The 17,411-nt window shown below is 38.7% G+C and overlaps 1 protein-coding gene across 1 annotated transcript; it reads left to right on the top strand.

Annotated features, from left to right (window-relative positions):
• The first annotated feature begins 1,107 nt into the window (after positions 1-1,107).
• LOC115208449 (calpain-2 catalytic subunit) lies at positions 1,108-17,389 on the top strand. The gene is made up of 21 exons (XM_029776516.1): positions 1,108-1,412; positions 1,969-2,038; positions 5,355-5,473; positions 5,706-5,839; positions 6,041-6,209; positions 6,790-6,873; positions 8,754-8,839; positions 8,931-8,999; positions 10,596-10,756; positions 11,079-11,248; positions 11,701-11,712; positions 13,042-13,253; positions 13,416-13,452; positions 13,733-13,798; positions 14,003-14,060; positions 14,475-14,539; positions 14,840-14,908; positions 15,776-15,854; positions 16,297-16,413; positions 16,802-16,860; positions 16,997-17,389. Exons 1-21 carry the CDS (start codon positions 1,176-1,178, stop codon positions 17,018-17,020), a joined length of 2,097 nt encoding a protein of 698 aa, XP_029632376.1. The 5' UTR covers positions 1,108-1,175; the 3' UTR covers positions 17,021-17,389.
• The last annotated feature ends 22 nt before the right edge of the window (positions 17,390-17,411 follow it).

The following is a 17,411-nucleotide window of genomic DNA, read 5'->3' as shown; positions in this document are numbered from 1 at the left end:
TAAGACACTTCTAGCCCCTTCTTATGAATGGTATCTGTTGCTTTTATACACGTCTTACTACTCGAAAGTCGTCTTAATTGTCGCTCAAAACACTCCTATGGCAAATTTTTGAAATTGGCATGTTTTGTTTCTAAATGTCTGCGCAAGAGTGAAGGTTTCATCGAGTTGTGAGATAGTACTTTTGCACATATAACACACTGTGGCTGTGGAAAGGCACTACTCCCAATATAAGTGAACCCCAAATCAATGTAGTTCTCATCATATTTGCGCCTCTTCGATGGTCCAAAGTCCCTGTCTGTTGTTTGGTGCTTTCCCGGGTAAGGGGGCAGTAGCTCTTCGGCTGCATCAGATTCACAACTGTCAGTGTCCATGCTAGCTGAGCTAGCAACAAATGTAGAATAACTGATGCTAGCTTTGGATGTGCTCCTGGAAGCAAAACAACTTGTGTCGTCGACAGGTGCAGGTGTAGTACTGCTCGTAGTAGCAGTACTACCAGTAGAGCTGGTATGTGTCTCTATGGACACGGGCCCTACTTCTTTTTAACCACTAATCCATTTTTGAGTAAACGGAAAGAGCAGCAGCTACGTTTGGCTACATATGGACCGTTAGTCAAATTCCCGCGAGAGAGTAACGGTTAATGTGATTGGATGTTAATTATTTGACTATGCTACCTGTATTTGACATTGTGTTGTAATTTCTCTGAACACTAGATGGTTAGATGTCAGTGAAACAAGGCTACTCAGGCAAGAAAAAAAACTCCCAGTGGAAAATATAAATGGACTGTTTGAAAATGTGGAGAATGCTTTTTTAATATTTTTATTAAAAAATAAAAAAAATATGATTAAAAAAATGTGAATACCTTGCCTAGACTATTATTAGTTGACTTTGTTAATGGGAAGGCTAGTAGTGTTGGCTACACTACAGAGAACGTTCAATTAATGTCAAATGCCCAATGAATATTGGAGATTTCTGATTCCTAAAATATGTGTTGTTAATGTGCAACTAAAGATGTGAAAATGGTATGGAGATGTTCAATTGAGCTCTTTCTTTTCCGTAATAGATGTTGAGAGACAAGCCACGCCTGTAAAAGTTTTGGGCGGAGAGTCACAGCAAAACTTTCCATTAACATCTGTACATTTTTGGTGATAGCGACGTTGTACAGCATCTCACTGATAATGTCTGGAATGGCGTCTAACCTAGCCAAAAAGCGGGCATTGGCTGCAGGGTTTGGCACCAATGCCAATGCGGTGAAATATCTCAATCAGGATTTTGAAGCGCTTAGGGCGCAATGTTTAAGTCGAGGAGGGCTATTCTCGGATCCAACTTTCCCAGCCGCACCCGAATCTCTGGGCTTTAATGAACTCGGACCAGGCTCCTACAAAACCAGAGCAGTGCAATGGAAAAGGCCAGGAGTAAGTCTATTTTTCCCACCCATTAATGTTATATGTTTTAGTTTATTTAGAAAGTTTTATTTGAAACATTATAATATATATGTATTTCCAATTTCCCATCATATTTGCTCAGTTCATATTGTTGCCCCGTGCGTTTTAAACTACCCCGTGCATCATTTGGCCGATAGCCTCTTCTGTGATTATTTTCTAAAATATTAAGTAGAGGGGGTTTTGAATCAAGCTCAACTCAACTGCGTCAATAGCCTACTTATGCTGCAGATACAAGATTTGTCCACCGGAGGCCAGGATAAAACCAAGCTAAGCATTGATTTATGCAGTTTAATGATTCTAGAGAATGCTTGTAAAGAATTTGGAATTTGCGACAGCTTTTCAATGTTGCATATACTATGTAGATTGTGAATTTCTTAATATATCATTTGACATTGTTACTTGATTTATCAATTTTTCCTTTGCTTTTATATGAGATATCCTAAGCATAGAAAATGCTCTTGGCTTTGTTGTTTGTTTTTCTGCTCTTGTCGTTAATGCATGGTTAAATGTGACATAATATCCTCAGGAGTTGTGCTCAAGTCCAGAGTTCATTGTTGGAGGAGCCACCAGAACAGATATCTGTCAAGGAGCTCTAGGTAAGTTATGTCACACTCTTATAGGCTTCACTGCAAAGCAATTTTTATTCGAAAAACTGCCTTTGGAAAAAGCCCCCATTGCATCAAAACGCCAGTTGAACTAGTACAGCCCCTACACTCACTTAAAACATTTACATTCTTCATGCACTGCATAAGAGCTCTATGGCCTTCCTCAGCACTGTTTATTGTAGAGTCCAGTCTTCTGCCAAATAAATAATACAAACCACCTGAAACATATAACTGTGCCTTTTCTAGTACATATTCAGGAAGGGCAATCATCTAAAAGGGAGAATGAAGTTTTTTGGCCTTGTAAAAATGCAGCTGAAATTTGATATCACCCTCATACCACAGAAAGGGGTTTGGCCATTGTTTGTCACTGGTTTAATCAACGGCATATATGCTTTTAAGGAGACTGTGTCCAAGTGGGAAGTGAAGACCACACACAGATACACACACACACACACGTGGGCACACGCACACACACACACAAAGTCTGCCTTTCCCTGTTGTAACTAGTTTGCAGAATTGGAGAATATAGTTTTTTGTTCTTCATAGGCTGACTCACCACTTGTGTGCGTGCCTCTGTAAAACCACACCAGAATTCTAGTTTCTCTTTTTTTCAAAGCTACAACTATGAAAACATGCATGCCAGCTAAGCTTTCTTTTGTAGGAGCCAGGACACTCGTAGGTTGCAGAATAGTTTGAATAGTCTTTTATTCATTCAGAGGCACTACCATTTGTGTGCCAGTTTTTTGTAAACTGACAGCTTCAAGGTCAATTTATAATGCTTCATTTTAGCTTGATATGTTCTGAGCGTGTATAACAGGCTATAAGTTGTTTAGCTGTTTCAACTTAGTTACCCTGCTGATATGAAATATTAAGTTAAATTAACTTCTATATTAAAAATGTTTTCAAATACAAGCATTCTTTGGAACAATGTTGATTTTCAAAACAGTGTACACTAGTTACCTTTATAAAACAGAAAATACATTAATCAATTGCAAATAAAATCACCAAAAGAACATGACTGCCTGCATGTTAACACAACAATACATACCTCTTGAGTCAAGCTGACAAAACAGAAAGTTAGTCTGTCTTAAAAAAATCTCGTTACATCAATATATTTTCTTTGCAGTCTCTTAATGATCAAAATTGGAAATTCAACTATCAAGGTGCAATATTATGGGCAATCACTGTCCTTTTATGCATTTTTCACCAAATAAATTCATACACATGAAGTTAAATATTGTTTCTAATAAAAAAGAAAATGGAAAATAGCACATTGTGTGCAGGATTTATTCATCGGTATAATCAGAAACCAATTCCATGTATTTAATAAGTAGGCTGGTCTAATTATGCCTTTGTAGCCTTTCCATCACCAAGCAGACAATCCCCAATAGAAATAATGAAATATAAATACAGTGGAGAAACACAACTTATATGATGAATGTATAAGCCTCAACACACACCAAAGCAAAGCACTGTAATGGAAGGTCACAATGTTGGAGATGACGACTTAGGACCAACCCAAAGTTACTTAGAAATAACCCAAACTTATTCTCTGCACCTCTGCATGTCCACAATGTTGTAAAAATATAGAACTGATGGTGATTTAGAATTTTGTGCACTAATATTTACTGATGATGGCTGGAAACAGTGAACACATTCAGACTTATTTCTCTTCTGATGAAAATGTGTTATGATTTGGAGAACAAAACACTTAACAGTGAACTTGACACCTAGTGTCATAACACGTTATATGTCACATAACAGTTGACATAACGTGTCATCTGTCGTAATATGGTCAAAACAATGTCATGACACATATAGTTGTGACATATATTGCGTTATTTTATGGCTGGTTATGACACCTACATAAGAGTGTCAAAACCCACATCACAAGGCAAAACATTCAATTACACCATAGCCTATTTGTCAACAGTATTTTTATGTTGTATAACATTTTCTGAAATTGACCATATTGAATTATCATTGTAATTGCACACACACTGATGTCAGACATGTACCAACCCCAATTCTCTGTTGCTGATGACTGGGATGAATGCAGGAGCATATTTCAGGAGCAGGACAAGACACTCTCTTTTTGACTGATGATTGACATAAGGGCATGTATGTAGTAGGCCTATCTGGCTTATATGATTCTGATGGTCATAATGCTTCTTGACAGTGTCAAAGTGTATTTTCTTAATCCACGTAAAGTGACACAGGATGGTCATAGTGCTTCTTGACAGTGTTATAAAGTTTAAAAACACGACTTTAAAGAATTCATTACAACAACAACACAGGTTAAGAAACACATTTTCAATCGAAAGGAAACTTCTTGGCAGGGAAAAAACACATTTGAATGTAGGTGTCATAACCAGCCATAAAATAACGCCATATATGTCACAACAGGTGTGAATATAGGGGTCATGACAGTGTTATCACCATATTATCACAGGTTATGACAAGTTATGTCAGCTGTTAAGACATTTTATGACATGGTTATGACCGTATCATAATGTGTTATGACGCTAGGTGTCAAGTAAAGTGTTACCAAATTTTATATTCATTGATTTGTATTTATTTGTATTTATAGTTTTGCAAAAGGGCGTCTAAGATATGCAATCCAGATACAAAGACAAAAAAGTGATCAGAAGTTTGGCAAATTAATTTGGCCATTTGATCATTGTTGTTCTGCTATAGTTACGTTTGTCCACAGTTCTGAGGGGAAAAATGCTTGCACATGATTGAGAAAAACGGTATAATATAACTAATATTTTATTACCTAGTTTTGTTCATTTGATTTCCTCATTTGACTTAACTTGAAAATTTGACTCAATGGCCTATGTCCTCATAACAAACTTTATAATAGGACCCTAGTTTACAGAATTGTTTGTCTCCGGTTAATGTTTAGCCTACCATTGCAAATGTCACAACTGCATTGATAATATAATAGATAACCCAAAATCAACCAGTTAAACCACTTAGAACCAGTTATTTTATTGTTAAGTGACTGTTGGCTTTTCGCTTTCCGCTGTTCTCTGGGTGGACTTAACAGATCTGTTTATTGTTCCCTGTCCCCATTGGAAACTACACAATACGAGAGGAGGTTAGCTACAGACATATCCTTCCAGTGTGTTGCCACATCACAATGCACTCTTGTTTGCATTGGGCAATAGCTTGGTGCACTCACTGCCTGTGGTTAACATCATAATGCAAATATTCCCCAAAAGTACACAACTGTAATCTATATAAATAATGTAAATAAACCCAAATATACAAACTTAGATTCTGTTCTTTATTTTTTATTTAGGTGACTGTTGGCTTTTGGCTGCCATTGCCTCTTTGACGCTCAATGAAGATGTCATGGCTAGAGTGGTACCCGTTGGACAAAGCTTTGGGGAAAGTTACGCTGGCATTTTTCACTTTCAGGTAAAATAAAAGTGTAAAAAGCGAAATAATGTTAGGCTTTTGTTTGTAATCTATGTGTACTCTGTGTACTCACCCAAAATACAAATAGGTAACAATGTGTACCTTTTAATGTAATCAAAATATGAAACATGTTTTTAACCATTTAAATACATAGGTTGAAAATACACAAGGTCTAAACTGATGAATTATGTTACGAAATTGTATTGATTCATTTATGTCCCCCATTATACAGTTTTGGCAGTTTGGGGAGTGGGTGGACGTTGTCATTGATGACAGGCTGCCCACAAAAGATGGAGAGCTGCTGTTTGTTCACTCAGCTGAGGGCTCAGAGTTCTGGAGTGCACTGCTGGAGAAGGCCTACGCCAAGTGAGTCTATATACTTGCGCTGCCTTAATGATTAACTGCCGGTGTAGCAGTCAAAAATCTATGCTGACAAAATGCAAATATTGCATGGCAAATGCTAATACAATACTTTCTTTAGGCATTGTAGAGAAAACCATTGTGTGACCTATTTTAAACATGTGTGATTTAGTCTTTTTAATTTCAGTCTTTCTGCCTTGCCCACAGGGTGAATGGCTGCTACGAGGCCCTGTCTGGGGGCTCCACCACTGAGGGCTTTGAGGACTTCACTGGGGGCATTGCAGAGAACTACGACCTGAGGAAACCCCCTCCAAACATGTTCCAGATTATTAAGAAGGCAATCGAGTCAGGGGCTCTGCTTGGCTGCTCCATTGACGTAAGGCTCTCTTTTCTGTCCTTTTCACACTGTTTATTTTAACAGCACAATTGTCACCATAGACCGTTAAAATATATATATATTTTTTAAATATCATTAAAATATATATTTCAAGTTATCCTGTTGGATATTGTGTTGGATATATAGGTTTTCTTTGCACAGTGTGTGCGTTTAGAAATGGAAAATCAATGTGTGAAGTACATTATGAGAGGTAGAGTAGAAAGGGGTAAATGTGTAACATAAACAATAATAATAATAATAAATAATAATAATAAAATAATAATAATAAATAATCAATTAATCAAATTATGCAGTTATTTTTTAAACACATTTGTTACAAAGTGCTTAACAATAGTAACCTAGACCTAAACCAAAAGACCTAGCAGGCGGCAAGGAAAAAGTGGCAAGGAAAAAGTTTCTTGGTAGGAAGTAACCTGGTCAAGTTGAAGTTCAAAATATACTGTATACAGTATGAACATCTAGGTCTTGTGTAACCATTCAGTTCATAGTTCATTCCAAGTTTTTTTCTCACACCCCTACAATTCTTTGGTCTAATCCTAGTTTTCCTGTGTTGGTGCAGATAACCAGTGCCGCTGATTCTGAGGCAGTCACACGACAGAAGCTGGTGAAAGGGCATGCCTACTCCCTAACAGGGGCTGTTGAGGTGAGACCCAAAATGAAAGTAGATGATGTACAGTTGAAGTCGGAAGTTTACATACACCTTAGCCAAATGCATTTAAACTTAGTGTTTCCCAATTCCTGACATTTAATCCTAGTAAAAATTCCCTGTATTAGGTCAGTTAGGATCAAAACTTTATTTTAAGAATGTGAAATGTCAGAATAATAGTAGAGATAATGATTTATTTCAGCTTTTATTTCTTTCATCACATTCCCAGTGGGTCAGAAGTTTACATAAACTCAGTAAGTATTTGGTAGCATTGCCTTTAAATTGTTTAACTTGGGTCAAACGTTTCGGGTAGCCTTCCACAAGCTTCCCACAATAAGTTGGGTGAATTTTGGCCCATTCCTCCTGACAGAGCTGGTGTAACTGAGTCAGATTTCTAGGCCTCCTTGCTCACACACACTTTTTCAGTTCTGCCCACAAATTGTCTATAGGATTGAGGTCAGGGCTTTGTGATGGCCACTCCAATACCTTGACTTTGTTGTTCTTAAGCCATTTTGCCAGAACTTTGGAAGTGTGCTTGGCGTCATTGTCCATTTGGAAGACCCATTTGCGACCAAGCTTTAACTTCCTGACTGATGTCTTGAAATGTTGCTTCAATATATCCACATAATTTTCCTACCTCATGATGCCATCTATTTTGTGAAGGGCACCAGTCCCTCCTGCAGCAAAGCACCCCCACAATATGATGCTGCCACCCCCGTGCTTCACGTTTGGGATGGTATTCTTCGGCTTGCAAGCCTCCCCCTTTTTCCTCCAAACATAACGATGGTCATTATGGCCAAACAGTTCTATCAGACCAGAGGACATTTCTCCAAAAAGTATGATCTTTGTCCCCATGTGCAGTTGCAAACCGTAGTCTGGCTTTTTATGGAGGTTTTGGAGCAGTGGCTTCTTCCTTGCTGAGCGGCCTTTCAGGTTATGTTGATATAGGACTCGTTTTACTGTGGATATAGATACTTTTGTACCTGTTTCCTCCAGCATCTTCACAAGGTCCTTTGCTGTTCTTCTGGGATTGATTTGCACTTTTCGCACCAAAGTACGTTAATCTCTAGGAGACAGAACGCGTCTCCTTCCTGAGCGGTATGACGGCTGCGTGGTCCCATGGTGTTTATACTTGCGTACTATTGTTTGTACAGATGAACATGGTACCTTCAGGCGTTTGGAAATTGCGCCCAAGGATGAACCAGACTTGTGGAGGTCTACAATTTTTTTCTGAGGTCTTTGTTGGCTGATTTTTTTTGATTTTCCCATGATATCAAGCAAAGAGGCACTGAGTTTGAAGGTAGGCCTTGAAATACATCCACAGGTACACCTCCAATTGACTTATGTCAATTAGCCTATCAGAAGCTTCTAAAGCCATGACATCATTTTCTGGAATTTTCCAAGCTGTTTAAAGGCACAGTCAGCTAGTGTATGTTAACTTCTAACCCACTGGAATTGTGATGTAGTGAATTATAAGTGAAATAATCTGTCTGTAAACAATTGTTGGAAAAATTACTTGTGTCATGCACAAAGTAGATGTTCTAACCGACTTGCCAAAACTAGTTTGTTAACAAGAAATTTGTGGAGTGGTTGAAAAACGAGTTTTAATGACTCCAACTTAAGTGTATTTAAAGTGTATGTAAACCGACTTCAACTGAGTTCAACTGTAGATGTGTGGAATTTTTTACATTTTGGTCCAAGAAATTAAGCTAAATTATTACATTATTCTAACTATAAACATTCTCGTTATGGCATAAGGGCAACTTAATGTAAAGTGTCACCCAAATGATATGAAGACGCAATCATTCCACCACCCACATGATCCCAATTGAGGTTCCATGAGGGTACTTATGTGTAAGTTGTGCATGTGCTTTTAGGTGACCTATCGTGGCCGTAAGGAGAAGCTGATCAGGATACGTAACCCTTGGGGTCAAGTGGAGTGGACAGGGGCTTGGAGTGACAGGTGTGCCTTTATCAGAACAACAGCTCAGAGAAATGAAGGTGCCTTGTACCTTATAGTAGTATGACCTTTCACTGCTTTGCCCTCCTTCCAGCTCCTCAGAGTGGAACTCCGTTGATGATTCGGAGCGCCAGAATGTCAAAGCTGATGATGGAGAATTCTGGTACAACAATATTAGTTATTTAGAGTTGATAACCTTGTGTTTAATACTAAGGAGTATGGGTAACACATTGAGCTACATATCTTATGCCAAGTTACAAACTTTTAAATAATGTGTGTTATGAGGTGATTAGTAGTAGTTTAGATAACCGCATCCTTTTAATGCTTATTGTTGAAGAGTTTCCAAATAAATCAAGCTGCCAAATTATATTGAGGTTTATAATAAGTTTTGCACATAATGGTTTTGCATTACGAAAATGTCACCCTTATGTCACGGGCAGGATGTGAACCCTGGTCTCTCACAGGAGAAACCAACGATATTTCCTGTTGGGCCCAGGGTGATATTGATTTTGAAGTCACTCGCACGTGGGGATACCCCATTACGAGACTATGAGCCTGACTCATGTCCGCTACACTTAGGCAAACATTTCTAGATGTAGCCAAAGCCTTGAACCCTGTTAGTTAAAATGTTATACCTGTAGTCAAAGCATTAATACACCTGTTAGGCTAAAATTGCTAGCTGTAGCCTTAAGACATATGTTATGTTATATGCATTCGCTTAACAGTAACTATTGTGCCAGACAGTGGTGAAAAAAGTACCCAATACTTGTATTCAGTGCTTGAGTAAAAGTAAAGATACCTTGATAGAAAATTAATCAAGTTAAAGTGAGTCACCCAGTAAAATACTACTTGAGTAAAAGTCTAAAAGTATTTGGGTTTAAATATACTTAGCCAGGGCACACTCCATCACTCAGACATCATTTACAAACTAAGCATGTGAGTTTAGTGAGTCTACCAGATCAGAGGCAGTAGGGATGACCAGGGAATTTATCTTGGTAAGTGCTTGAGTTTGACAATTTTCCTGTCCTGCTAAGTGCAACAGTATAGCTTCCGTCCCTCCCCTCGCCCCAACCTGGGCTTGAACCCTCTGCACACATCAACAACTGACACCCACGAAGCATCGTTACCCATCGCACCACAAAAGCCACGGCCCTTGCAGAGCAAGGGGAGCAACTACTTCAGGTCTCAGAGCGAGTGACGTCACCCGATTGAAACGCTATTAGCACGCACCACCGCTAACTAACTAGCCATTTCACATCGGTTACATAAGCATTCAAAATGTAATGAGTACTTTTGGATGTCAGGGAAAATGTATGGAGTAAAAAGTACATCATTTTCTTCAGGAATGTAGTGAAATCAAAGTCAAAAATATAAGTAGTAAAGTACAGATACCCATGGAAACTACTTTAGTAGTACTTTAATGTATTTTTACTTAAATACTTTACACCACTGGTGCCAGAAGATGTTTTATGTTATGACCAATGAAAGGTGCATTCTGTAATTTCCAGTCAAAAGTGCTGCCCCTGTTTCTGTTTCTAAACTGAAGGGTGGGTCGTAGAAAATGTATTTATTTTTTGTTAGTTTCTGTTTTTTGTTTGTTTTATCTTTTAGTTAAGCTTCTTGCCCAAATGTGTTCATAGTACCTGAAATGAAAATTAAATGAAAGTTACAAAATGCATTGACCTTTAAAGTGGATCTGTCCCCTTTAACCTATCAACTGTATCAGCTAAGTATTCCACCCATTCTTGCCCATGTGCAGGATGTCATTTACAGAGTTTCTGCGGCATTACTCTCGCATAGAGATTTGCACTCTGACCCCAGATACGCTAACGGATGACTCTGTGAAGCACTGGAGTGTGTGTAACTATGATGGTAGCTGGAGGAAGGGTTCCACTGCTGGGGGGTGCAGGAACCACGCCTGTGAGTACAATTGCTGAAGTATTCAAAAGTGACCATATTCGTCTCTCTACTTTCACATTCACTTAGAGAGCAGAGAACCATTCATTTCAATGGAACCTATTTGATATGCATCAATAGTGCAAAAGCCAGTACAAAAGCTGGAATTATATTAAACTCATAGCAATGTTTACGCAGTGTCTTTGTTTACAAAACAACTGCCTGTGTACAGTGCTTGTTCAGTGGTATCAGTGGTAGTTGTTACAAAGGCTGTACACAACATTTTATTGAATATTAGCATAACATTCCAAGGATATTTATTCCATTACCTCCCTCCCAACTCCAGACACCTTCTGGATGAACCCCCAATTTGTGATCAGGCTGGATGAGGAGGACGATGACCCTGATGATAACGAGGTGGGCTGCAGCTTCGTGGTGGGCCTGATCCAGAAGAACCGGCGCCGGTTGAGGAAAGTAGGCGAAGACATGCACACCATTGGCTTCGCCATCTATGAGGTGAGGAAGGTCTTTCTCAACCCCCTGCGGTGTAGCTTGAGGAAGGGGGTAGGTTCTAGTGGGCAAAGCAGTTTCACTAAAAATTCCACATACTCCATACTCCTTGTACAAGTTGAACTAGATAGTCAAGGTGTTCAAATCACAATTAAAAGGTGTCTGACATGCTCTGTTGGCATTGGCAAATGTACTTAAATGCTTTGTTTTGTTTTTGGCATTTATATATTTGAATAACTGTTTATTTCGATGCTGCAATTTTTTAACTGACTGAAAATATCTGTTATTAATTCAGGATTTCATTGTCATTATGAGATGATACTAAGACTCTATAAGGGGGTCATACATGCTTATCAGAAGTCTTACAATGATTATAACTGCATCACAATAACAGATATTTGCAGAAAACTAATTTGTCGATATGAGGTGAAAATATAGTTATTTTTCTTTTGTTTTAGGTTCCATCACAGGTGAGGGATTAACCAAAGAGACCGTGCAGTGTGTAATGACCAATAGTCAACAAAGGTCTGCTACATATGTTTACATATGTTACAGTACTCTCCTTTAATTGTTTTCTGTACCAGGGGTTGGAACCGGTTCAGGGAACAGAACCAAAAACTGGAATATAATTGTAAAAAATTGAGGAACAGAACCGGAACCGAGAATGAAAGTGATCTCTACTGTTCCGGAACAGAAATGTTATTTAAAAAATATGGGAACCGGTTAATAACGTTATTTTACGTTCCAGGCATTTTTTTCCAGTCCCACAAAAAAAAATGCAAAGCCCTCACTGTCACTCAGAAACGTATTCCAGTGTCTGCCTGCCAGCTGAAAATCTTTGTGTGTGTGTGTGTGTGTGTGTGTGTGTGTGTGTGTGTGTGTGTGTGTGTGTGTGTGTGTGTGTGTGTGTGTGTGTGTGTGTGTGTGTGTGTGTGTGTGTGTGTGTGTAGGCTACCTGCCCCTCCCCCTCCTGCTGAGCATGCATAGTCTACTGTAGCTACTGACTTTACAGGCATGATTCCGAAATTAGGGAGAGAGATGCTATGCTAGTTAAGGAAACTATAGTTATCACGTTTCCCATTGGATTTATTAACTACAAAAAGGTAAGTCGTGTTTTTATTTGAATTCTAGTGCCGCTCTGCACACAAAAACTTGTTAGCTAACTCTGGTCTAGCTCTTGAAAACTCTAGGTGGCATTATGTGTAATGTGATGGAACTGAGAATTATGATCAAGGGCAAGCTCTGGTAAAATGTTAGTTCAGCCAACTCTCTGAAGTACAAAGACATTCAAAGTTCCTTCATAGAAGCCGCTCCTCCGTAGGTATAATTCTGTAGGCCTAATTCAGATAATGCATGTCATAACAACAAGATGCCCAATGCTTCATGCCTAGCACTCTCCTCACCCGCATCATTTCAGTCGCATGTTGCACCCTGCGTTACACTTGTCTGTCCAATGCATCTACATAGCTTGCCCGCTCCATAGCGAGCTGCTCTATCCATTGGTAAAATGATGTAATGTCGAGCTGAATGTAAAAAAAAAAAGCTGATTTCAGAGGTTTAAAAAGGAACAATATAAATTGCTTTTTGGTTCAAACCGGTTCAGAATTTTATTTTGCTGGTCGGAACAGTGGAACGGAACGGAAAAAAATAATGTTTCTGTTCAGAATTTAACAATTAGAAAATAATTTTGGTTCCAACCCCTGTTCCGTACTTTAAATAACCTTTAGGAATGCCATTTGTTTGTTTGTTTCTTAAAACACACCCTGCATCTTTCCCTGATTGGTTTGTTCTCCTGTTAGTTTCATGGTCAGAGGGAGGTTCACCTGGATAAGAACTATTTCCTGACACATGCTCAAAAAGCCCGGTCTGAGACCTTCGTCAACCTTCGGGAGGTTAGCACCCGCTTCAAAATGCCCCCCGGGGAGTACCTCATTGTGCCCTCCACCTTCGAGCCGCACCTAAATGGCGACTTCTGCATCCGTGTTTTCTCAGAGAAGCAGACTGAGACTCGGTAATGCTCTCACCTTTGTTCAGGTTTCATACATTTTCAGGGCAAAATGATAAAATGACTCCTGCACACACAATGACCTCTGACATGTAATGTGTTGGTAGTCTGGCTTGTTACTTCCCGCTAAGATGTCATTCTTTTAATTTTTTATGTTGTGCTATTTAGACCATGTGACGATCCTGTCAAGGCAGACTTAGATGATGTGAGTAGTGCACAGACTGTTTTGGTTTCACTTTATTTTATGCTATTGTTTCCACTAGTATTTATTAGGAAGTTGGGTAATAACAATGCTTAAGGTACTTTCTGATACTTAACACAATTGATAACTAACAGTGCCTAATAGTCCTTGTTTAGAACAATCCCAAAGAAACAAACATGTTATTACAACTCCGGTTTCTTGGTTTATTGTGAGTATTGCTTTCATATCTTTACATGCATAAACATTCTAATTATGTTCTAAAATCAACTCTTTTATTTTTTAGGAGACCGTATCTGATGCTGAAGTCGACGCAGGATTTAGAGGCTTGTTTACAAAGCTTGCAGGAGATGTACATTCTTTTTTACACATCATTCTTTTGACACTTTTATCAGTGCATTACAACCTCCTAACCTCCTCATCCACTTACAAAGGATGTTAAAGAGGGTGAACCTAAACATCATTCATCTGGGAAAAGTTTCTCTTTGACGTTCATTCATGTTAATGTAAAACACATTTTGTGTTCAATATGTATTGAATTGTTTTGTTTCTTCAGGACATGGAGATCTCTGCAGCAGAGCTGAAAACCATCATGAATAAGATTGTCTCCAAACGTAAGTAAAAGTTTTGTTTTGTGGATCTGAGGCAGATGTGAAGTGTATGTCGCTACGCAGTGTTGGATAGCTCATTGTACAAGTGATTTCACCCGCCCTGAGATCTAGTCAACTGTTGCTCACTCTGGTTACACGGTTGACTTGAGTGACAAAGTGTTGTTGGGAACATTGGATCGTCCAAGGTTTGCTGTTCAGGGATAGTCTCTTGAGAACTTGTGAATGTAGCCGCAAATTCAGGATAGAGTTGAGTTATCTTTTTATTGTGGATGATTCGTTGCCATAGTTTCAGCTCTCTCTGGAGCAGAACATTCTATCTAGAGCAGCGTTGATTCAAGATCTGACAAATTTGCTGGCTAACTCATTAATCTCCCTTTTCTGGAATACCCCTCAATAGTCCTTTTGGTTGTTTTGCAGGAACTGACATCAAAACAGATGGCTTCAGTCTTGAAACCTGTAGAATCATGGTCAACCTCATGGATGTATCCTTTCTTTCCGTCAGTATTCCCAGACTAAATGTTGTTTCCATATGTTTGATGTGTTTGATACCGTTCAATGTATTAAATTCCAGCCATTACAATGAGCCTGTCCTCCTATAGCTCCTCCCACCAGCCTCCTCTGATCTATACTATAGTATGTCAATCTCCTAACTTATATCACATTAACTAAAGCAGTGCTTTCATCTGCTGGCCAGTGGCACGAATTTGCTTATGTTCCATGTTCAACCAATTATACGATATGGTGTGCTCGTACTGAAAGTTTGAATCTTAACTCTACAGTAGGACAGTGGGAATGGAAAATTGGGCCTTGGGGAATTCGCTACTCTGTGGAAGAAAGTGCAGAAATACCTGGTAAGATATGTGTTGAGAACGGTTTGAATTTCTACCCCGAAGTGGGTGCTCTGATTGTTATTTGCTATTGGTAGTTCCCAGCAATTTCTACAACAGGTGTCACAGGTATGACATAACATGCTCAACCAAAGACAATGATGAGATGCATATCTGAGATTAGTCACACAAAGAAAATAGGAGGGTCTTGACCCCTGTAAATACTCTCATATTTATTACAAATATATGGCCATCGTTTCATCGGTAGGTAGCCGAGCGGTTAAAAAGGCGAGCCAGCAACTGTAGGGTTGCCAGTTCCAATCCCGGGTCTGATGGGAAAAATCTGTTGGGAAGTGAGTTGGCAACCAGAAGGTATCCTAGATGCCATTGTGTGCCCTTGAGCAAGGCACTTAAAAACAACAGCTACCTGGGCACCCCGTGTGGCAGCCCCCCCCCCCCATCTCGCCCTGTATGTGAATGTATGTGTGCTTTCGGAGGGGTTGGGTTAAAAGCAGAAGTCAAATTTTTTACCTTGGGTTCAATTGACCAATAAAGTGATGTTAATCTAATCGGCATAGTACAGATATATGTCGGAATAGATTTAACATAAGGGCTTATATTGTTTAACACACTAGAACATAAGACACTCAACATTTACAATAAAACTAAAAGATTAACCAACAAACAAAATACTACTTAGAAATAATGCACAATGAATACAATCACACATTACATTTAAGTTGGAAATAGTGGATGTAGTACTTACCCATGCTGATAATGTGGAGCATGCTATGTTTTACCTGGCAGTAGTGCAGAAGACGTCATTGTTATTATGAGCATATATAACCAAAAAATATTTAATTGGGTAATATGTGCCGTTTGTTCCTACAGGGTATCTATAAGAAGAACGACATGGACAATTCAGGCACCATGAGTACTCCAGAGATGCGTATGGCCCTGAAAGAAGCAGGCGAGTCTCTTGGCATTTTCTGATCCTGTGACTACTTTTTCATTGAGTCTATCTTTTTGGCTTCCTTGGAGATTTCGCTGATCTGACATATATGGATTGGTGAAAGTGTTCATGGTCAAGTAGAAGTAGATAGGGGAAAGGACAAATATCAATGGTATTGTAATGAAGCACACGATTTGGAAAAGGACTGGTGCTCGTAACCATAGAGTTCAAATTCTAGAAATTGAGTTGTTGAGCAAGGCCTAAGCTGATTGGTCTTAGAAGTGAATAATGTATGTGCATAACAGACTAAAAACCCATTGAAGCAGTTTGGAGTAAGGGGAATTGGACTGAACTGAAGGTGTTTGCAACAGAAAGAAAGTCTTAGGTACAAAGGCTGTCATTGCACGCAATGCTTCACTGCTCAGTTTCTAACAAGGAAACTCTTATTTTCCTTCCTCAGGCTTCACTTTGAACAATGGCATTTATCAGATCCTCGTGGCTCGCTACGCTGAGCCAGACATGACCATCGACTTTGATAACTTTGTGGCCTGCCTTATGCGTCTGGATATGATGTTCAGTGAGTATAGTTGGCTTTCTCAAAATCCCAATCCATAAGATTTCCTGTTGTTCAATAATCATAATTTCAGTTAACGATATAGCCATTTATTCTTGAGGAATTTAACTTACAGTTGCTTTATGAACATCTGTCTTACCCTATCATAACCCAAAGCCTGTAGTTTCACTCCAAACAATGTAGTTTGTTCTCTTCCAAACCAAGTGGCTGTTGGGCTGAAACACAAACTCCAGTTTGTGGTCATTTTAAAGCTAATGAAGAAACAGTGTTTAAAAACTTTTCAATTATATAAAATCCAGCAAATCTAACACTAGGCACTGAATTCATAGTTTGAGCTGTAACCTGTGTGTTTTTTACTGTAAATAATTGATAACTACTCTATTTTATACAGGAGTCTTTAAGAAGATTGATGCTCATGACAGTGGCTCCATCGAGCTCGACTTCCATCAGGTCAGTGAATGAATTATTAGAAGAAACAATGATGGCTGCTCAGACTTGGATATGATGGATATGGTACTGCAGATAGCTTGGATTCACATCACAGGTAGGCCTAATGCAATATGATGGTCTGTTCTTTTTGTTACAGTGGCTAACATTTACGATGATCTAGAAGACCCCTGTTCATTCCGAAGAAAAATGTGCAAGTTAAAAAAACAAGTATTCAATTCATTATTTAATGGAATTTTTTAGATTTTTATCTTCACATTTTTGTATGTATTTTATTCACTGCTGCATGGTATTGTGTATTCGGTAAGACATTACTAACTGTGGTATGGTATTACTGTGGTAGATTTCATGTGAATGTCATTCTGTAAGAGGAACAAGGATATATTTGTTCAGAAACCACTGTAATATGTTTACTTTTTGTATTAGAAAATATGCCTTGTAGAGATTGTGAAATTGCTTTTTATTTTGGCCTGTTTTATGGAATGTCCACATGGAATTCCATGCAATGCTCAAATAAAGATTTATTATATTCTAATAATGTTAACAGTCGGAAA

This window comes from Salmo trutta, chromosome 14 (genome assembly GCF_901001165.1).
Source record: "Salmo trutta chromosome 14, fSalTru1.1, whole genome shotgun sequence".
Classification (NCBI taxonomy): Eukaryota; Metazoa; Chordata; class Actinopteri; order Salmoniformes; family Salmonidae; genus Salmo; species Salmo trutta.
Note: the sequence above shows the minus strand (reverse complement) of the source record. Positions and strands in the feature narration are given on the sequence as shown.